This window comes from Garra rufa, chromosome 9 (genome assembly GCF_049309525.1).
Source record: "Garra rufa chromosome 9, GarRuf1.0, whole genome shotgun sequence".
In the NCBI taxonomy this organism is placed as follows: domain Eukaryota; kingdom Metazoa; phylum Chordata; class Actinopteri; order Cypriniformes; family Cyprinidae; genus Garra; species Garra rufa.
Window position 1 is genome coordinate 17,770,062 of NC_133369.1, and position 20,416 is coordinate 17,790,477.

The 20,416-nt window shown below is 38.7% G+C and overlaps 1 protein-coding gene across 1 annotated transcript in view; it reads left to right on the top strand.

Moving 5' to 3' along the window:
- ptprub (protein tyrosine phosphatase receptor type Ub) overlaps nt 1–20,416 on the top strand; it is a 331,954-nt gene that overhangs the window by 253,244 nt on the left and 58,294 nt on the right. Inside the window, exons 10-12 of the mRNA XM_073847765.1 lie at nt 6,060–6,377; nt 10,170–10,279; nt 15,376–15,577. Coding sequence (XP_073703866.1) covers nt 6,060–6,377; nt 10,170–10,279; nt 15,376–15,577 — 630 coding nt within the window. The remainder of the gene's footprint in view (nt 1–6,059; nt 6,378–10,169; nt 10,280–15,375; nt 15,578–20,416) is intronic.

Genomic DNA, 20,416 nt, shown 5'->3' on the forward strand with positions numbered 1-20,416 from the left:
ATATCCGACTCAATTTTTGGAAAAGTGGATGATTAATTGGAACTTAAATTTTCTGAACCAAAACTGCGGGCATCTCTCCTGCAGTGCCTTCTTGTGCCTGTCAAAACAAACAGCGAGGGGTGCGGTAATGCATGGTTCTACCTGCAAATGAGAGTCTACGCCAGGTCCAGCTGTTTCAGAACTGGAAAGGGTGTGATTAGGAAGATTGATCCTGTTTTTATCTGAGTGAAAACGAGAGTGAAAATGCAGGTTGAGGATTCGACCCGGACCTGGTCAACATGGTAATGGTCACCACTTTGCATTACATCCTCTTCCAAACACACACGCTATCACACAAATCACTGGCTGCCTTTTTAAATGACAATCACAATCATTCCCAGCTTGTTCCTGAGACCAGACACCTACCATTCATCAGCAAGCGAGACGAAGAGAGGCAGCCAGGTGAAAAAAGGGAGAGCAGGGAGCATGACAACACAGGAGGCTTTAGAATGACATAGCAGGGAGAAAAAGACATCAGCAGATAAGACGAGAGAGTCGGAGCGAGAAGGATTCGTCTGCGAGTCACTTCAAGGCGCGTTTTTGTCTTAAACAGCTTTTGTCTCTAAAAGAAAGGCGGAGAAAATGAGGAGCAGACGTTCACGCTAAATATTTCCTACTGTTTCCATTTCCTCTTCCACATTAAGTCTAGATTGAAATTCTTCTTTAAATGGAGTATTTGCATCATATTCCCAGTGGTGCCTCGCTGCACATGAATATTGGGGCTGTTTAAGCTGCTGTCATATTTGCTGAACTGTTGAAGATGTAATTTTGACTCAATAGAAGCACATCAGTGGGATTGGAAGTAAAATGAGGTTTTCCATACTCTGCTCGTGCTCAAATCTCCTGTGTATTCTGCCGTCAACTGAATAGAAGTCGAAGATATAATTGAGTGCTTGGAGAAGTGTGCTAGTGGGAACGCCATGTTGTGTCAGAGGCTATGAAGTTTTGATTTGTTTGACAGCACTTTCTCACACGCATACGCTTCTACGTTCGCTGTGATGACTTATTAATCATGCTTGAAAGGGGGTTAGCATTTACAGTCATGTGACTCTATATTCAGATTAGCCTCCAGAGAGCTCTGTCACAAAAAAAAATATTAGGCTTAGCCGCTGCTACAGGACAAGATGTCTGTTTTGTAACATCATCTGCAGTAGTTTTTATTCAAAATGTAATCTTTCACTGAATCTGATAGATTTATGGTTCTTTACTAAATGCATTAGCTTCATCTATCAAGGCAATGTCATTTTATTGTTCAGAAGTCTGCTCAAGAGTCTTAATGGAACTCTCAAGTTTGTTTCACTTAAGTTCATCTATAAATGGACATTCTGTCATCATTTACTTACTCTCATACCTGACTTACTTATTTTTCTTTCTGTGAAACACAAGAAGATTTTTAGGGTTCAAGCATATGGTGTAATTGAGTGGCCAAGGATCAGCAATCTCCACCTAAAACTGATCGGGCAAACCAAACCGCAAGTCGTAGAGACTTGAAACTTGGAGGAATGGTAGGACTCACACCACTTACAAGGTCACCAAGGCTCGCCCAAATCGGCCTTATGGTGGCAATACAGCGATCAAAAGTACGAAATCGATCACAACTCCTAATCCGTTTGTCGCATGTTCAAGTGTCTTATGTCGTTGGAATCCTTGGTTTGTGCTGGGCAAAATGCACACCGAATTCGCCCGTCACAAATTTTCGGGTATTTTTTTTTTTTTTTTAAAAACCTACTTTTGCGAGCTAGTACTAGGTTTTTCTCCTGATCGGAAACAAATCAGTGCAGGAAGATTCTCTAGAAAGTGAGTATCAATAATTATAATAAAAAATTGAACTTATGACTCTCCTTTGCAAAGGGACACCAAAACATTCTAAAGGACCAGGGCCGCCTTTACTAAAATGGCTATAACTGTCTAAACCGAATGAGATATCTTCACCAAACTTGGTACATATGTGTAAGAGCTCAATCTTTGGTCAAATAAAAAAAAAAATGCAGAGCTTGGACACTTGGTGGCGCTATAAGAGTGAAAAAAAAAACCCCATAAAAATGGCTATAACCATGCATCCGTGTGTCCTATCGACATGGAAATCAGTATGCATGGTCTTGGTCCAAAGTGCCACAAGGGTCTATAAAGACATATACGTATCTCAAAAAACAGACAAGGTTAACGGAGGCCGATTGGAATGAAACTTGGTTGGCCTGACTGTAAGGTCTGTAAGAAATTTTAAAGAAATCGGCCACTAGGGGGATAATATGGCATTTTTAAGGGCGTAAACGGTTGTATATTGCACAGTTTTTCACACATATGCATGATGTTCATATCATACAATAGAGCTCCTCGTTTTGAACAAGCTTGCCTGTAGAACCACTGCTATTAATCAAACCATTAGTTAAATGCTTAAGAAGATGGGAAAAACCTACTTTTGCAAACTAGTCATAGGTTTTTTGCTCAATTTGGGGGAAAAAGCATCAAAAAAATGTTGAAATGTACCCTTTGGGAAGCTATAACAGTGTTGTTTAGAAAAGGGGCCTGTCCAAATACACCCAAAAGCCTATAAAGCCTAAACGAAAACTCAAAACTTCACGAAACCTGGTGAGCACATGCGACAGGTGATTCTAAACAAGCATGCAAAGTTTTAGGGTCATTCAGTCATAAAAGTCATACATTTTTCTATGGTAAATTACCTGGATTTGCCAAAAATGCTAAAGGTGGTTACAGGCTTGCTAAATAATATGTGATGTCTTTTTCATATGCACTTGTATACTTATATACTTTTCGTTTTTATTTATTTTTTGCAATGATAGTAAGTTGGGTCCAGTGTTGTTTTTGACTTTTATTGTAGGGACAAAACATTTTTAAAATATATATTCTTTAATATTTTTTTGCTTTCGTACACGTTGTGACAGTTCTCTTTTCACTTTAGGCTGGGAATGCGTGGGTATTATACAGTACCCCAAAATATCACAAACACCCACTGGTCACATTTTCTCCCTGATTCTTTTTTTTCCCTTTTTGGTCAGAGAGTAGTGTCAGCTCATCTGTCTTCATCCAGCAGGTGAATCCACCTCCTCCATTACAAAGGTGACTGTAATCATCTTCTCTGGCTCCATATGAGCCGCTCAAAATGGCCTCCATCCGGGGATGCCATTACCTCCTGTACACAGACCCAATGCTGACAATCTTCCCTGTTGATATATCCCTTGCTGACATCCAGCAAGATCTTATTAGTTTATTTGTTTGTGTACCTTATGGTTTTACTCTTTTAGCAGCTTATTTTCATTTTTTTGTTTCACTGCAAGAATTGTAGATACTTTCAAGACCTTGGATGACTTCTCCACCAAAAAAAATGGAGGAAAGTGAAATGAATGATGAGATGACTAGGTTGTTTCTGGCTGCAGCTGAAGATTGCATCCTGGTGCGCGGCTCTAGGTAGTGACCTACATAAAAATGATGAAAGCAGGCACAGTCCTGTGGGCACAGCCAGGGAACTGGTGGACATTTCACCGAACACGGCCAGGTGTGCTTGATGAGGCGTTGTTGTGATTAGGAGCAGGTCTTGATGTGAAGGAATGTTCCTCGGAGGAGAGGGAGATTAGAAAGGGGAAAAAGATGGAGGAATGGGACAAACAATGTACTTCTGCCACAGACTGGTTCACAGATGGACCTCCACCTGCTGCTGGGTCTCTTTAAGTGTTCATCGGCATGAGTTATACTCCGGATTGTAATGACTTAAAGGGACAGTGCACTTAGAAATACAAATTCTGTCATCATTTACTCATTCCAAACCTGTATGACTTACTTTCTTCTGTGTAATACATACAATAGAAGTCGATGGGGTCCAGTGTTGCTTTGGACCCTATTGACTTGTACTGTATGGACAAAAACAGTTAAAACATTCTTCAAAATGTCAAAAATGCATATTTTCTCATCATTTACTCACTCTTGCATCATTCCAAACACCTATGACTTCCTTGCATTAAATTAGGTGTTTTTGTTCCCATGCAGTGAAAGTTGATCAGTGATCAAATCAACATATTAGAACGATTTCTGAAGGGTCATGTGACCATGAAGGCTGGAAGAATGTTAGCTGTAATTTCAGCCTGCTATAACAGGAATAAATTACATTACAAAACATTCAAATAGAACAGTTATTTTAAATTGCAATATTGTAAGACTGCGCAAGTGATGCAAATCATTTTCTGGATGAACTGTCCCTTTAATAAATGATATACATATAGTAGGTTATTCTTTCATGATTTTTTTCCATAATTTAACGTCAGATACAAATGCTAAGCCCACTCCCATCCATCTCAATATAAACAATTTCACCCAAAATACCACAGAATCATGTTTCTCATCCTTTTCCTTTTACAGACCAACGACCAGAACTTCACGCCCATTAGTTCACTGTATAACCTTAGTTCTGTCCGGACTACCTCATGTATCAACATTATTTAGAGTAATGGGACAGAAACTGGTCTTGTTTGGACTTCCAGCTGCCCGTGAGGAATTGACATGCCGCCCCAGGCCCCTGGCTGCTCTCTCTGGGTTTGGTCCCATCTCCGACGGGAGCCAAGGAGTGGGCGCTCGAAGCGCTGCTCTTGGCATCCAGACAAAGCCTTCGAACTAGGTTAAGGGAAGTAGGGTGACACAAAAGGCCCTTTTGAGCTCCTCAAAGAGCACAGTGTAGACTCTTGGATTGTTTTAAAGATGGCACAAGCCAACAGCATCCCATTAGTTTGCTTTTAACTAAAATCAATAGTACAATTCAATAACAATTACAATCAATAGTTCTATTAAGACGATCAACACTCTATTTTGTTTGTATTTCCTGCAGAGGCAAATGGGACCTTTTGACATTCAATGTGTATTTTAGGAAGCGAATATCTTTCGTGTTATTTTCAGGTCCGCTAAGTGCTTCTCTTGATAAGAAATCCAATCGCGCTGGAAGTTAATCTAAATGTAAATCTACAAATGCAACGAAATGTAAATCTAAATATAGACCTTAAGGAAATGTGTAGAGATGTGGCGAAAGCTCTCTGATGTGTGAGATATTTCAGGATTAACGGAGCTTAATTTCTGCAGGAGAAGTGCTGAATTAGTATTCTGCGATCCATACATGTTCTCCTCTGAGGACTTTGAGACGAAATACATTTCCTCTAATTCGCTGTCCTTACCATCTTGGTGCATTAGTTACCTCACCTTACCTTTAGTACTAATCCGAATTCCTAAGAGCATGTTTTCTGAGCATCGGTTCAAGAGGAACAATAAAGACCTTGAGTCTCAACCTCATACTTTTCACAGGAAGTGCGCACTTCACATCCCCTTTGTTGTACCTTCCCACTTGGGTCCATTAGTCATCAGGTCCCATTAAAAGAACAAAGAAATACAATACATTATGTGGAGATATATTTGACAAAAATGCATTGATTGTCTTAATAATGGACCGTGACAAATGCACTCATTGATAGTGAGGCTGGATGTCCTTGGTTCACCCTCCCTGCTGCCTTTGCCTCTCTGTGAGAAACACTAAGGTTGCTGTGTGCCCTACAGACAGTAGCTTCCTCTGTCTCTTTATATCACATACACTAAAGGTGGTCGCTGATCTTTCTGCCCCCGGTAAATAAGAAAGTATGAACACAGATGTGAGTTATGCCAAAAATAGTTGGCCTAATGCAACGACCTTGCACTAACGATAACTGGCAGAACCGAGTGTCCTTGAATGGGGCGCGTGGCCTCTGGACGAGGTGCAGGCAGATACTCGATTTGCTTAGCGACACGGAGGTGGCAAATGGCGGGAGAGAGAGTACAACCTGCAGCCTGTGGAATTAATTTATGTAATTTGGCATGAGTTGTGTCCTCATTAGCAGGTGGTCCATCAACCTTTTTGACCGTGGTGGCGCCTCCTACCTGTGGTGGGTGGGGTAGGCGAGAAGTCTTGTGACCTGGTGATGTCCCTGTGTAGATTCCCTGCATTTTTGGCTTGTGTTAACAAAATGTTTTACTGTTTTCTATTCCAATAGAGCCCATGCGGGCACTTCGTGGTCTTAGAGCCTCGGAGATCCAGTCCCGGCAGCTAACCTTGCAGTGGGAGACGCCGGCCTTCAACCTGACCCGCTGCCACACGTACTCAGTCTCCTTGTGCTACCGCTACACGACCGCAGGAGGCGGCGGCGGGCACAACACCACGGTGAGAGAATGCCTGGCTGTGGAGCACAACACTTCACGGTTCACTCTCAGAGATCTGCCTCCTTTTCACACCATCCAAATTCGCCTGGCACTCGCCAACACCGAGGGCAAGAAGGAAGGGAAGGAGGTCATGTTTCAGACTGAGGAGGACAGTGAGTAACAGAGCTTTCAATGAATATTGATCTGGATATGTCATTTGCTGTACTTCTTTTGCAGTGGTGGCTGGGTTTTAAGAATGGGGAAGTGCAGTTGTGTCGTGAATGACCAGAATTGATCATTTACAATATTTACACATGGTAATAGGCCAAGTTTTCCAAGTCCCATCAATTTAAGAGCTCACCTGTTCACCAATTAAAGAAACAAAGCTTCAAAACAAGACAAAGATAGTGATTGAAAGCCTATTCTATCATTTACCAATTAAAGTAAACTTAAGGTGTTTGCAAATATTTAGATGCATAGACAGATAGATAGATACTCCAGAAAGAGGCGTACCACAGGGCTCAATATTGGGTCCTCTTCTTTTTCCGATTTTTATTCCCTTAGTTCTTTTGCACTCTTCAGTTCATCTTTATGCAGATGATAGCATCATTTATATTTCAAATCCTCACTTAATTCAAATGCAAAATATACTCCAATCAGATGTTAATGCTTTGCAAGATTGGCTCCTTTCTATGGTCGGAAAGAACAAAAAAAGAAAAGGATGGATAGTGAGTGATGGATAATCAAATATTTAGATGGGATAGATAGATAGATAGATAGATAGATAGATAGATAGATAGATAGATAGATAGATAGATAGATAGATAGATAGATAGACTCAAAAAAGAGGCATACCACAGGGCTCAATATTGTGTCCTCTTCTTTTTTCTATTTTTATTAATGATTTTCCTTTTAGTTCTTTTCTTTAGTCGAATGAATTACTGAATGAAAAAAGAAGGATGGATAGATGGGAAAGAGAAATTAATACATAATGAAAGAAAAAGATAGTTGACAAAGTGGTTAAGTTGTTCCTATAGGCCTGAAGTTTTTTTGTGTAGTCTTTGGAATAAAAATGTTTCTCTTAAATCTGTTCAACATCACAATCATAAAGACACAGATGTTCTCAAATGGATTTAAATTAATTTTTAATCATTCTCTCCAGGGAGCCGAGCATGAACAGGTCAGGGAAGATTTTTATGCATGTTTCTGTGCTCGTCCAACCAGCGCGGGCTGTAAAAATTCTGGCTAAAGGACAAAATCATTTCTGGGAAGAATTTGAAACACTAGCATTTCACTCAGACAGGAAGTATGATGAAATGAGAGAGAAAAAGAGAGGGAGGAAAGAGAGTGCTCAATTATCAACAGTCTTGTGAAGCTTCAATCAGCAATTCTTTTCTTTCATGGCCTGTCACAAGAAAAAGTGATCGAGTCAGCGATTTTGACTCAATCTGAGTGAGCGTGTTATTTTCGCCACCGGCTATCTCTGCCTCACCAACTATCACCCCGCACACACACGCTGTGCACATACCCGAGGGCTAACAAGGATGGCTCAGTGACAGAGCACAAATGGCTGTAAAAACATCTGCTGATGTGTTACTGCTGCAGTGTGTGAGAGCTCAGAGCATCATGTCTCTCTAGCACCATTTCCACTTCCGCCTCATTCTTTCTGCCAGCGTTTATGGCTGCTAATGAACCCGTGTTAATATTAATCAGCCAAAAAAAGCCATGTCATCAATTGCAAGTGTTGCCCTTTCTTTCTGTCACACAGGCTTTGTATTTCCTGCTGAGAAGTCCAGCATGGCTTTCCACGCTGCTCCAGGCTGGTTAAAGCTGGTTTCATGCCCGTGTGCTTGATTGATCAGTGCAACTCTGCTGTTCATTTGCGAACATAACTGATGAAGCTAATTAAGTGGCTTAGCCTTTCTGGTGAATGTGGTTAAGCTAGTTAAATAAAAATGAAAACTGTGTTCTCAGTTATTCATCCTGATGGAGTTCCAAACCTGTGAAGTCTCTTCTATACGTTGAAAGCATGTAGGGCTGTCAAGCTCCAAACAGACTAAACGAATCATTAAAATGATTTATATGAATCTTCTAATTATTCTGATGCCTTATGATAGTTTTGTATAATGAAACGACTGAATGAAAACTTAGAGCTGCCCACTAATCACCAACCGTTAGTTGATGAGAAGAGGCTTGGTCAACCAAAATTTTATACCTAGTCCAGAAGAAGAAAAAAAATTCCACAGGATGTGGCGAAGTCACACAGTCTATTAGGGACATCGATAACGGCTCGTCTTGGTGGTAATATTGTACATACATCGACCTCAAATATGGCTTTTCATCTGAAAGTTGTATGTAGTAGCAACTTTACATGACCGCTCAGTCTAATGTTAACCTAGAAAAATGTGCGCTATTCAAGTGTGTGTACGGAGTGTGGAAGCTGAGTATCAGCGCGCACTGTGCGGTCACTTGCACTTAAAATACTCTGTCATTTTTGGTCATACAGATAAAAGTAATACATCTTTCGTTTCTGTAAAGACACTACATTTATTTGTGTGCAATCACAATAACAACGAAACATTGCACTTTTGTAAAATAATGAAAACAAACAGGATGCGCTTTCTGCCGTCTTGGTCTCTGAACTTGAGTTTTAAACTTCGAAACTCTGTGCATACTTGCCTTACAGATATGAAAAATATATCTATAGAGAGTGAATGTCTACTTTTAAATTAACCAACTCAAATAGTAAACAAATATTGTCAGATTATGTAATCCGTATGAAACTGCGGAGATGATTAGTCAGTGTCGCCAACTTCATTTCTTAAGCCAAAAACAAAGAAAGCGCTAGTTTATCAATACATTGTTCAAACGTTAAGCAGTCTCCTTGCTGTTTTTCCTTGAAACATTCATAATTATTATATCTGTCATTGTGCTGTGACAAGCTTTCTTTTGCATGCGCTTAAGTGCTTATATATATATATGTATGAATATGTGTATGTATTCATACATATATATTCATTCATTCATAACACATATATTACATATTCAGTAAACACAAACTTTTACTTTGGATGCGATTAATCCCAATTAATCGATAAGACTACTAAATTTTAGGTGAAATTGAGTTTTTTTTTTTCTCATTTGTAATAATTTGTAATCATTTGTAATAATTTGAATAGCTTCAGTTTTAGTTACAATAACAACATTATATGGAAAATATTTGTGAAAAAAAATCATATAGATTGGAACGACATTATAGTGAGTAAATAATGACAAAGTAAATTTTTAAGTGAATTCCCTGGTAAAAAAAACAAAACAAAAAAAAAAAAACAGCTAAAACCAGCCTAGGCTGATTGGCTGGTTTTAGCTGGTCATAGCTGGTCAGCAGGCTGGTTTTAGAGGGGTTTTGGCCACTATTCCAGCCTGATCAGGCTGGTCTTAGCCGGTCAGGGTGGGAAACCACCAGCTAAAACCAGCCTGGCCAGGCTGGGAGACCAGCTAAAACCAGCTACTTCCAGCTTAAACCAGCTAAGACCAGCCAACCAGCCTAGGCTGGTTTTAGCTGTTTTTTTCAGCAGGGCTGTTCCCTTAAGAAGCCTGAAGGTGAACACAAACAAACCAAAATTCTAAATCCCTGCCTCATTCCATCAAAACTGGAGCACATATTCCCAGCTCTTTGGTTTCTTTGATTCCATATCACATATTCAAATGACCGGAGAACAGTACTGGATCACTTATATTAGTTATAATGAATGAGTCTCTGTAATACGTTCATAACATAAAAGGCCTGCTTAAGACTTTTATAATGACAACGGCTGTAATGAGGATATTAGAGTTGACCTTTGGGGGACTTTAAGCGATTAACCCTCTCACTTTGAGTAAATGCTAGTGAAATTACGAGTCTGACAGTGTAGGATCCTTCAATTTCTTCATTCATAACCAGTGGCTTCTTTGGTTTCCCACAGTTCCCGGAGGCATTGCTCCCGAGTCTCTTACCTTCACTCCACTGGAGGATATGATCTTCCTGAAGTGGGAGGAGCCGGTGGAACCCAACGGCCTGATCACGCAGTATGAGGTTTGTGTTTTCCTGCTCTTTACCGCACTCATATCCATTTCTCTCACACTGTCTGAATCCACAGAGATTGGCTCTGACGAGTCAGCGTTTTTGCCAGGTGAAATATCGATGATCCACAATCCTTGAAAGACAAAACTTCCCACTGTGTGTTAAAATTGGACTGCCAGCTTAAATTATTTATGAACGTGCTGCTAACATATGATCCCTCGCATGCGTGTGCACACAGACCTGACTGACAGTGTGCTGTATTAGGAAGACCTTGAATGCGAGTGTTTTCCAGACCCTGTATAATTCAGGGTTTCAGTCTAGTGAGCCGGAAGTGCTGAGTTGTTGTTGTTCTTCTTCTTTCTCAACTCAAGTTAGTGACAGGCAAAAAGAATGTATGAAGTCATGATTTGGACCAGGAACTCTGCATGCTGCCAGAGACACAAGAGCACCAAGGCCAACCCTGTCTCTAATTGGTCCCTACTGCACCAGCCATCTGTTAGTAAATGACAGAAAGATGTCTCTATCTGAAGTTCTATATGCTGTCTCCTACACTTTTTGCCATTTCCAAATCTTTCTGTATTTGAATAGTTGCCATGATGTCCTCATAGAACAACCGTCATGAACTGGAACTATTGTCCTAGAGCTACCTGGGATTAATTGCTATGCTCGAGGACACAATGATAATTGCTTATGGCTCAGTTCTCGAAGGGATTGAATCGGCAACCCTCCAGCCCAGAGCCTTTAACAATACACCACACAGTATAATTGTATATTTATATTGTATAAATGTGACTGCTGTAGAATATTCTGGAACAATTTTAGGATGATGTCAAGAAGTCATTACTGAGGTAGTGTTTCAAACAACCCATAAAAGACTGATCTACTGTACCTATCTATCTAACTATCTATCTATTGTTCTGTCTATCATTCTGTCATTCTTTCTATCATTATATCATTATATCTATCATTATCTATCATTCTGTCTGGCATTCGTTTCTATCTATCTATCTATCTATCTATCTATCTATCTATCTATCTATCTATCTATCTATCTATCTATCTATCTATCTATCTATCTATCTATCTATCTATCGCTCCTTTGATATCCTCGCTTTGTCTATCATTCTGTCTGTCTATTACTGGTTGCATGACTTCCTCAGTTTTCTATTAATTATTTATATTATTATAAATATCATGACCAAATGAAAAAAAAAGTCCTTAGCCAATTATTTCTTGTATTTATGTAGTTTACAAATTGTTCTACTGCACTACTTATAAAAGACAAGTCCAAAACAGAAATATAGAATATTTGATTTTTTTTTTTAAATTATTATTATTATTTACTTCTGGGATCTAAGAATCATTTTAACAGTGAGGTTTTGTCCACCAAAACATCTATATCATTGTATAATTGTACTCCTGAGATGAGCAGATCAGAACTGCAGCAAATTGAAAGCTTATGCCTTTGTCCCAAAAATAAGGATAGCTAACAGTCTAATAAAAGCCTTTAAACTGTTTCTTCATTCTTCCGTTCACTGCACACAGATTCGGCCTGCTCAATGGAAAGGTGGTGGGCCTCCCACATCCAGCATCTGTCTCTCTGTTCCTCTGTTCCAGAACATTCTCACACCCTTTCTCTCTCTCTGGTCACACTGCCTGCCTCAGTGTCACCTTTCTCCTCGCCCATGATTCAGGCTCTCAGTCAGTCACTAAAAAGTTGTGAGAACCGCGCTTCTGTCACGCTCCAAAACACCCATCTCACCTCAAGAGGAAAAGGCGCTTTTGTTTGTGGATCCGTCATTCGGCTTGGCTGTGGCCCGAAACGAGATCGACGCAGTTTTGAATGCCACCTCTGTCCATCAGGCACCTCCTCCGTTACCATGTGCACTTACTGAGTTATCTCTCCTTGATAACACACGTTTCTTTTTCTCCCCGGGCCATAGGTACCAAAGTCGCCTCAAGGATGTTTTCTAAAGGGGATTTAAAGGCTTGACCTATAAAGTGAAGGCAAGGACAGATTTTCAGGCTCAAGCAGCCTGATCTTCTCAGGCATACAGAGAGATGAAGAGAGAAAGAATAAGAGAGAGGCAGAGTCTGGACAATTCGCTCTCATTTCTCTCAGATTAGCACATTGTCCACTTTTCGCTGAGCACCGCCAACAAAAGACTCACAGGCCACTTCGTTCCCCCTCAAACCTTCTGCCACCGCTATCATCCATGTCTCATATCTTAAAAGAGGCCGAGTTCAGGTGCAGCAAATGTCTGCTAAGTTCCAGAAGACACAGCACTGAACATTCCCCTAATGCTAGGCCTCTAATGCTCTGTATGCTTGTGATCTTGCACTCCATAGCGATCCATCCATCCATCTTTAATTTCTTTGAATTACAATTCCTTAAGAGTATTAAGACTTGTATGGCTTACAGTTTTTTTTCAACTGTTAACAAGCATTTACCAATACTTAAAGTACTTTTTACTCTTAACACAGCAACACATCTACATCACACAATTACCCAAATAGTAATCTTTTTGGCCAAAACCACATTTTGTTAACTAAATACAAACTCTACATTTTAAAATGCTGAAGCCATTATACCATACATATACCAACACTATCAAAACACAGCAAACACGATTCAAAATCAAATAATTTGGTCAAAACATTAGCACTAGTTTTTATCCAACAGAAACATACAGTCAATCATAACACAAAATACTGTCAAAATACTAACAGCTGATGGCTTTACAAAAACTGCATTACTTGTCATGTTTCAGTTCTACCTGCATATAACACAATATAAAAAGGTTTTTTTTTTTAAATGTAGCCTTCAGTTTATCTTCAACTGAAATCAATTTTACATTTTTACATGTTAAATGTGTTCTTTCTTGGCAACATACTATCTAAAACTAAATGAGTCATTACTTTATAGAATGTGCAATAGAAAAAGATAGAAATTGCTTTCCAGTGGGTGGGGGTTGGATGTGGATGGTGCCCCCATGGTAGCTGATGCCAGTGATCAACAAAAAATTCGACATACATGGCTTTTGGTTACTATGTAAGCTTGTTACTATCACATTTGTGACCTTTTTATCTCACAATTCAGACTTCTGTTCTTGGAATTGCGAGTTTACGTCTTGCAATTCATTATAATTGGACAAAAGAATGTTAGCAATTGAGAAAAACTGTAAAATAGCATAAATGCTGTATATTACTGAATTATTTTTGCATATTATAGTTTTATGCATATTTTGGACTATACGGGGCAAAATGCTTGCTATTTTTACTGCAACACAACTCGGATTACACAGCTCAGAAAATAAGATACTGATACGATGACCACAGCTACTGAAAGAGCTAGCTGGCAATGGATATAAGCATAGGCTTAAACCAAATTGTACCATTGATTTTCCCCACAAGGAGTCTAAACGCAACTGGATATTGAGTGAAATCTGTGCTGAGTGAAGTGGTTTGAGCAAACAGATATTGAAAGTGCTTCGGAGGGCATTTACACCTGGTCTTTTCTAAATGAAACTCTTTCGGTGGCTGCAGCGTCATGAAAAGTGTACGCATGTTTACATCCTGCCAGGATGGCATGTAGCGTTTCTTGTCTCTGCTGTTTGTAAGCTCTTTCAGTAGCTGTGATCTACTAAAAACTTCAAAGGCATCAGGGCTAAAGTGGAGAGAACAAAGACGCTGGTCTTTAGGAAGTTTTATTTGTCCACAGGCATCTTCCTATTCTTTTCTCCTCTTCTTGTGGAGAGTGGTATCGTATCAGTATTTTATTTTCCGAGTTGTGTTGCAATAAAAATACCAACAGGTAGCGCCAAGGTAGCAACCATTTTACATCATCGAAATCCAAAATGTGTATAAAACTATGTGAATTTTTTAAACAACATAAATCTTTCATGGGTTTTCTACTACATGTTTCAGTAAAAGTCATTATTTACATTATATTAAGTCTTAATACCTGGGGGTCTTTTTAAATTTAAATTGTAACAATGCATTCAGTTTCCTACCCGATTTAAAACAAATTTGCAAATGTGTCAAATTATATTTTGTTAACAATTATTGGCTTGATATTAATTCAAAACTAAAGCAGATCAAGTATGAAGTGGAATCCTCAAACCAGATTGCATGTTGCTTGTGTTACATGAGGCCAAATCCGTCTCGTCTGAATGGAGTGAGTGCATTTAAATGTTTACTCATAATGTTTCAGCTACTTTCCCAATACCTTTTGACCACACTTATTTGATCAAGATTTGCTCTTAAGGTCCTTGTACACTGAGTCTGAAATGTTTATATTTGTTTTTTCATATTCGTCAAAGTTCGTCACGCACAGAATGCCTCAAAATGCTTGCTATGGATGCGGAAAACGGAGAAAATTGAACAGAGTGTTGCTTAATGTTACATGAGGCCAAAAGTCAAAGAAAAGTTCCTAGTATCCTTCTGCTGAAGAAATGACTCAAGAGTACATGGTGACCCAGAATCTTCAGTGCACTGAAAGCACTAAACATTTTTCCTTTCTCATGGACATTTTTTAGTATTTTGTTGTGCATCTTCCTTTCTGATAATCTTTCTGATAATGCATCTTAGATCTTAAGTCATGTTTCACTGACTTTGAATGTGTACTAGATGTGACTTGTTGTGAGGATTCTACATTACTCTTAAAATTGCTTTATACATCTTACGAATATTCTGTAAACAAGATAATGTTGTTGAGTAACTTAAGTTTCCAATGAAAGTAGTTTTTAAAAGCTTCGAGGTTTGTGTGATGGCTGGAAACACAGACAGGAACAGAGATTGTTAGTGCTGTGATATGATACCATCACGGCTGTTTTTTGCTGTAAGGATAATAGTCTAATATGCCCACTAGGATCCCGCTGGTATTTGTGAGTAGGCTACCACGTATTGTTTATACAATAAACGTTTGATTTTATATATGAATCATTATCAACCCACTCTAAAATAGGATGTCAGGGTTAGTAAACTTTTATAAAGCATTGTTTGATCTGAGCTACCACACACTGAGTCATTGCATGTTTGCTTCTAAAACAACTGTGATTTAATAAAAATATGATTCATGTAAATGGTTTTAATATGTGCAATTACAGATCAGCTACCAGAGCATTGAATCATCAGACCCCGGGATCAATGTTCCAGGCCCGAGGCGCACAGTATCCAAACTGAGGAACGAGACGTACCATATGTTCTCCAACCTGCATCCTGGCACCACCTACCTGATCTCTGTACGGGCGCGCACCGCCAAAGGCTTCGGCCAAACAGCTCTCACTGAGATCACCACCAACATTTCCGGTAAGGAGTGTGTAAGGTTGTTTTGGAGGGCTTGTAGGTGTGAGTGTGTGTTAATCAAAGCATTTCCACATCAAATCCGTCTCGTCCGAATGGAGTGAGTGCTTTTAAATGTTTATTCGTCATGTTTCAGCTACTAGTTTTCCAATACCTTTTGACTACATTTATTTGATCAAGTCTTAAGGTCTTAAGGTCCTTGCGCACTGAGTCTGAAATTTTTATATTTGTTTTTTCGTATTTGTCAAAGTTCATCATGCACAGAATTCCTCAAAATGCTTGCTATGGATGCGGAAAACAGAGAACATTGAACCCGATCTGAATTTTTTTAGGACCTTTAAGACCTTTCATGTTTTAAATTAGTCTTAGTCCTGTGTAAATGTACTTTTTAGTTACAGTATTAGCATATTTAATCAGCCTTGTCATGTTTTTGTTCAGTCAAGTTTTAGTCACTTAAGTTTTTGTCATGCTGTATAATGGTTACCTGGAATTATCATTTTTTGAGAACTGTATTTATATTATAACTGTATTTATATTGTATTATAGGCTTTTTACTATTATATGAATTAATATCGAAGACTTAGATACACCCCAGCAGGCACACAACGTCATAAGATGTTGATATTTGGTTAAATTTCAGCTGCGACATCGGGTGACCAAAATTCAATGGCAATTCAACGTGTAATGTCAACATTAATTTGATGTCTAATACCAACTTCAGCTGACGTTGATATTTTGTTGTTTTTAGGTTAATTAACCAAAATCCGATGTTACGTCAACGTCAAATTGACGTCAAATACTGACGTCAATATGATTTTCATTCTCAACCAAAATGCAACATCTGGTTCAACGTCAACCTGACGTTATATCGACGTCCGGTGCCTGCTGGCCGTTATGAAAACTAGTAAAAACAAACAAAAAACATTTTAAGAGTGAAATTCCTAATAGAAATTCCAATAATTTCAGATTGCAATAATGTTTCTCTATTAAAACAGCAACAGTTGAGTAAGCACATTTATTCAGCAACCACAATCGCAAACAAAATAGTCGAGATCTTGTGACATAACACAGACAGGCTAAATGACACTTTCATTTAGGCCAAACTTCAGCTTACATTATTGTCTGTGTTTTCATTTCATTGTCGGCGCTTCTGTAATGAAGATCGAGTGTGGTTGCCAGATTGCAAAAAATTAAGCAAAGCACCAGGCATAGAAGCTCTGTTTGTGGATTTGTGGACTCTTGATATCTGGCAACCGGACACATGAAAACTCTTTTAGTACAATCTTGCCAAATCTGTGGTTTTCCTGCAGAATTGGGCTAATTTAACACTGTTGCCGCGAGATGTTTTTCATATCCAAGGGTTGAAGTGAACCCAATAATATTATATTTAGCCACTTAAATGCAAATTTAACCAGGGGAACCCAGCCAAAAAATGCGTATTTACCCCCTGGAATGCATACTTACCAGGGGGACCCTTCCCGTAACACAATTGGGCTAGTTTTGATCATCAATTGGGCAGGTTTTGCTATGAAAACCTGGCAACCCTGGCATAGTAAAGGATTGCAATAATATTTTGTCTCCTTTTTTTGACGAAAAAAAAAAAGAATTTTGGTGATGTTTTTATTGTTTTTAAATACATTTTGGTAGGGCCTGTTTACACTTGGTCACTTCATGCGTTTTCTCTTATCGGATAGCTATCTGATCGTGAAAAGACCAGGTGTAAATGCCCTCTGAAACACTTTCGAGATGCATTTTAATCCGTTCGCTCAAACCACTTCAGGAGGTGGTCTGGGCCGCATTCCAGACAAAACTGGAAAAGTGTAAATGAATCTGGTCATTGAAACCACATAATGCAAATTTTACTCCTCCCAGAATCTTATAATAATAAATGTGTGAGAGCATTTTAAAGACTATATGGCATGTTATAGTCATATATGACAGTGCTAATGCAACAAGCATTGGTGCAAATGAGTAGCTGAGTATCTCTTTAGCAAGCCGACATGATCATCTTCATGAAAAATAGTGAGACTAACCTATCTTTCCAGTGCTGATGCCGCGCTCTCTCCTGTTGCAGTCTTTGATCCTGAAATCAGCTGATAATGAAAAAAAATGCAGCGCTTATCTGTTGCTTTTGTTGGTGTTAAATTTGCATATAGATCGGATTTATATCAGTTTTGCAAAGACACATTTATGTGGCCTAGTGTAAATTGAAACATTTTAACAAATCAGATAGATATCCAATCAGAGAAAACGCATGAAGTGACCTGGTGTAAATAGGCTCTTACTCGTCAGCATCTTATTTTAGAAAAAAGCTTGTCAATAGACATTTTTGTCATAGTTTTCGTTAACAAAATTAACACTGGTTGGCGAGCTTGTAAAACAGTGTTACTTGCCACTATAATTGAATAACAAAGACTTTGTTGTAATTATATAAATATGTAATCTGATGCACTGCGATGTAATCTTTTCCCGTGAGCCACTTCTGATAGCAGTGTTTTCAGTGTCTCGGAGCAGCTTGGGTCGCAGTAAATGCTACTCTGAGCTCCATCTCTGCAAGTGCTATATATTAAAGTCAGTGAAGTAATTTTAGTTGGCATTTGTGAAGAGATTTTACTCACCTAGGCCATAGTACATGAAAGAAAAAGCTTTATATGTGCGAACTGTATATGCATGACGTTAGTAAGAAATGACGTTAGTAAGAAATGAATAAAAAACAAGTATCACTTACGTTCTCCTCTCCTTCTCCGATGGGCTGACATTGACCTTTACATCTGTTCATCTGTTGTGAACTGGCAATAAATAACTTCAGACTTGGAACAGGTGCTGTAATTTTATGTAAGGAGTTTGAAGATAAGTTGCTTTTATTTTGCATTATAGGAACAGAACACCTAGTTCTGCATTGGTGCACCTTCAGATGTACCAGGTGAGATCTAAAACTGTTGATTGAAATGCCTTAGATCATTCGGGAGATGTCTGAGGTACAGAAATACATGTTGGCGGTTGAATAGTCAGGAACAAAAGCGGATTTCACAGAAACGGAAAAATGCGAAACTCCAGAGTTTCCGGTTCATCATCCTGCGCTTCAGGTGCGCTATTGATCTCTGAAGCGTGTGTTTGCGTGAGTATGCCCATATCGCTGCTTAAGAGCCATTATGTATTCCCGAGTGGATCTGAGGAAGTGATAGTGAAACTGAATCACAGCAGATGCTCAGAACCCAACAGGCCCTTCAAGAACATTACACGTTTTCCCTCGCCTCAAAGAGAACTGACATCACTGTCATCCTCACCATCCGAAAACCAGCCCGCCTTACAAAACAGCACCATATGCTGCTGTCAACCAGACACAGCTGATGCTAAATCAGGATTCGTCAACACTGGACTGATGCAAGGCGATGTGTGGTAAAGCCAGCGTTTTCTCAGATGGTAACGACGGAGAGCTTCTGTTTTTTTGGCGGCATGATGTGATGGAAACACAAAATCCGACAAGGCCCATTAATCTGCCAATATTTCGTTCTTTTGAGATTATTGGCATTGGCCTGATAACCCTGTGTACTTGGCCGATTAACAGTCAACTTGTATTAGTTTCAAAATCTATCAAAAGCATTTTTAGTGGATAAATAAGTTGCTAAACCTTTTGTTGTTGTTGTTTTAGTGAAATTTTAACACTTTTTTTTATTTCAGCATTTTAGTGTGCTTTTTTTCAGAAAACATATTTATTTAATTTTTATTATATATATTTTATGTTTATGGTATTGTTCACATTTTTATGAAAGCCCTTTTGCACCACTGGATAAAAAAAATGCAAGATATAAAGTCGCAATTCTGACTTTATAACTCGTAGTTGCGACTTTTTTATCTCACAATTCTGACTTTTTTTTAATTCTAACTTTTTTAAACTTGCAATTCTGAGAAATAAAGTCAGTATTGCGTGATATAAACTTGCAATTGCGAGAAAAGAAGTCAGAATTGTGTGATATAAACTCACAATTGCGAGTTTCTAGCTCACAATTTTGGGGAAAGAAGTCAGAATTGTGAGATACAAACTAGCAATTGTGAGAAAAAAAGTCGGAATTAGGAGATGTAAACTTGCAATTGCGAGAAAAAAAGTCAGAATTGCGAGTTTATATCTTGCAATTTTGACTTTATTTCTTGCAATTGTAAGATTATATCCCCCAATTCTGACTTTATAACTCGCAATTGTGAGTTTATATCTCACAATTCTGAGGGAAAAAAAAAACCAGAATTGTGAGTTTACATGATGCAATTCTGAGAAAAAAGTCAGAATTTCTGACACCACTTCGGGATCCAAAAAAAGATGTAATATGCATATTTAGCTGCATAATAGGATCATGTTTTACGCAAATTGTGGTGTTCATGCAGTCAGTATACATCGCTATATATTATCTGCATTGGTATATTTCTGGTTGAAGGATTTTCAATTAGAAATAGTACAGAAGTCAAACAGGAACTGGGCACAGAGACAGAGATGCTTTACAATATTATTTCTGTGCATTTCACTATGTATATCAAACCTCATAGAAAGGTGTTGCAGCATAGATGCTTTGGAGTTGTTACAATATATCAAATAGATGTACATATATGACATGCTGTATACTTTTTGACCTGTTTGTTTGTGCATACTACATTGAATATGCTCTCAGGCCCTTTCATATCTCCCAGTTGCATCATATGTATGTAGACCGGCATTATATTTTGTTTATGTGCTTTTTTGGTCTCTGCAAGCATATCCAAGGCCTCGCTTTTACTGACGTCCCCTCAAGTAGCTGTAGTTTTGCCAAAACCCACTTTTAATACCATAATCATTGATTTCTGGCAGATTGTTTG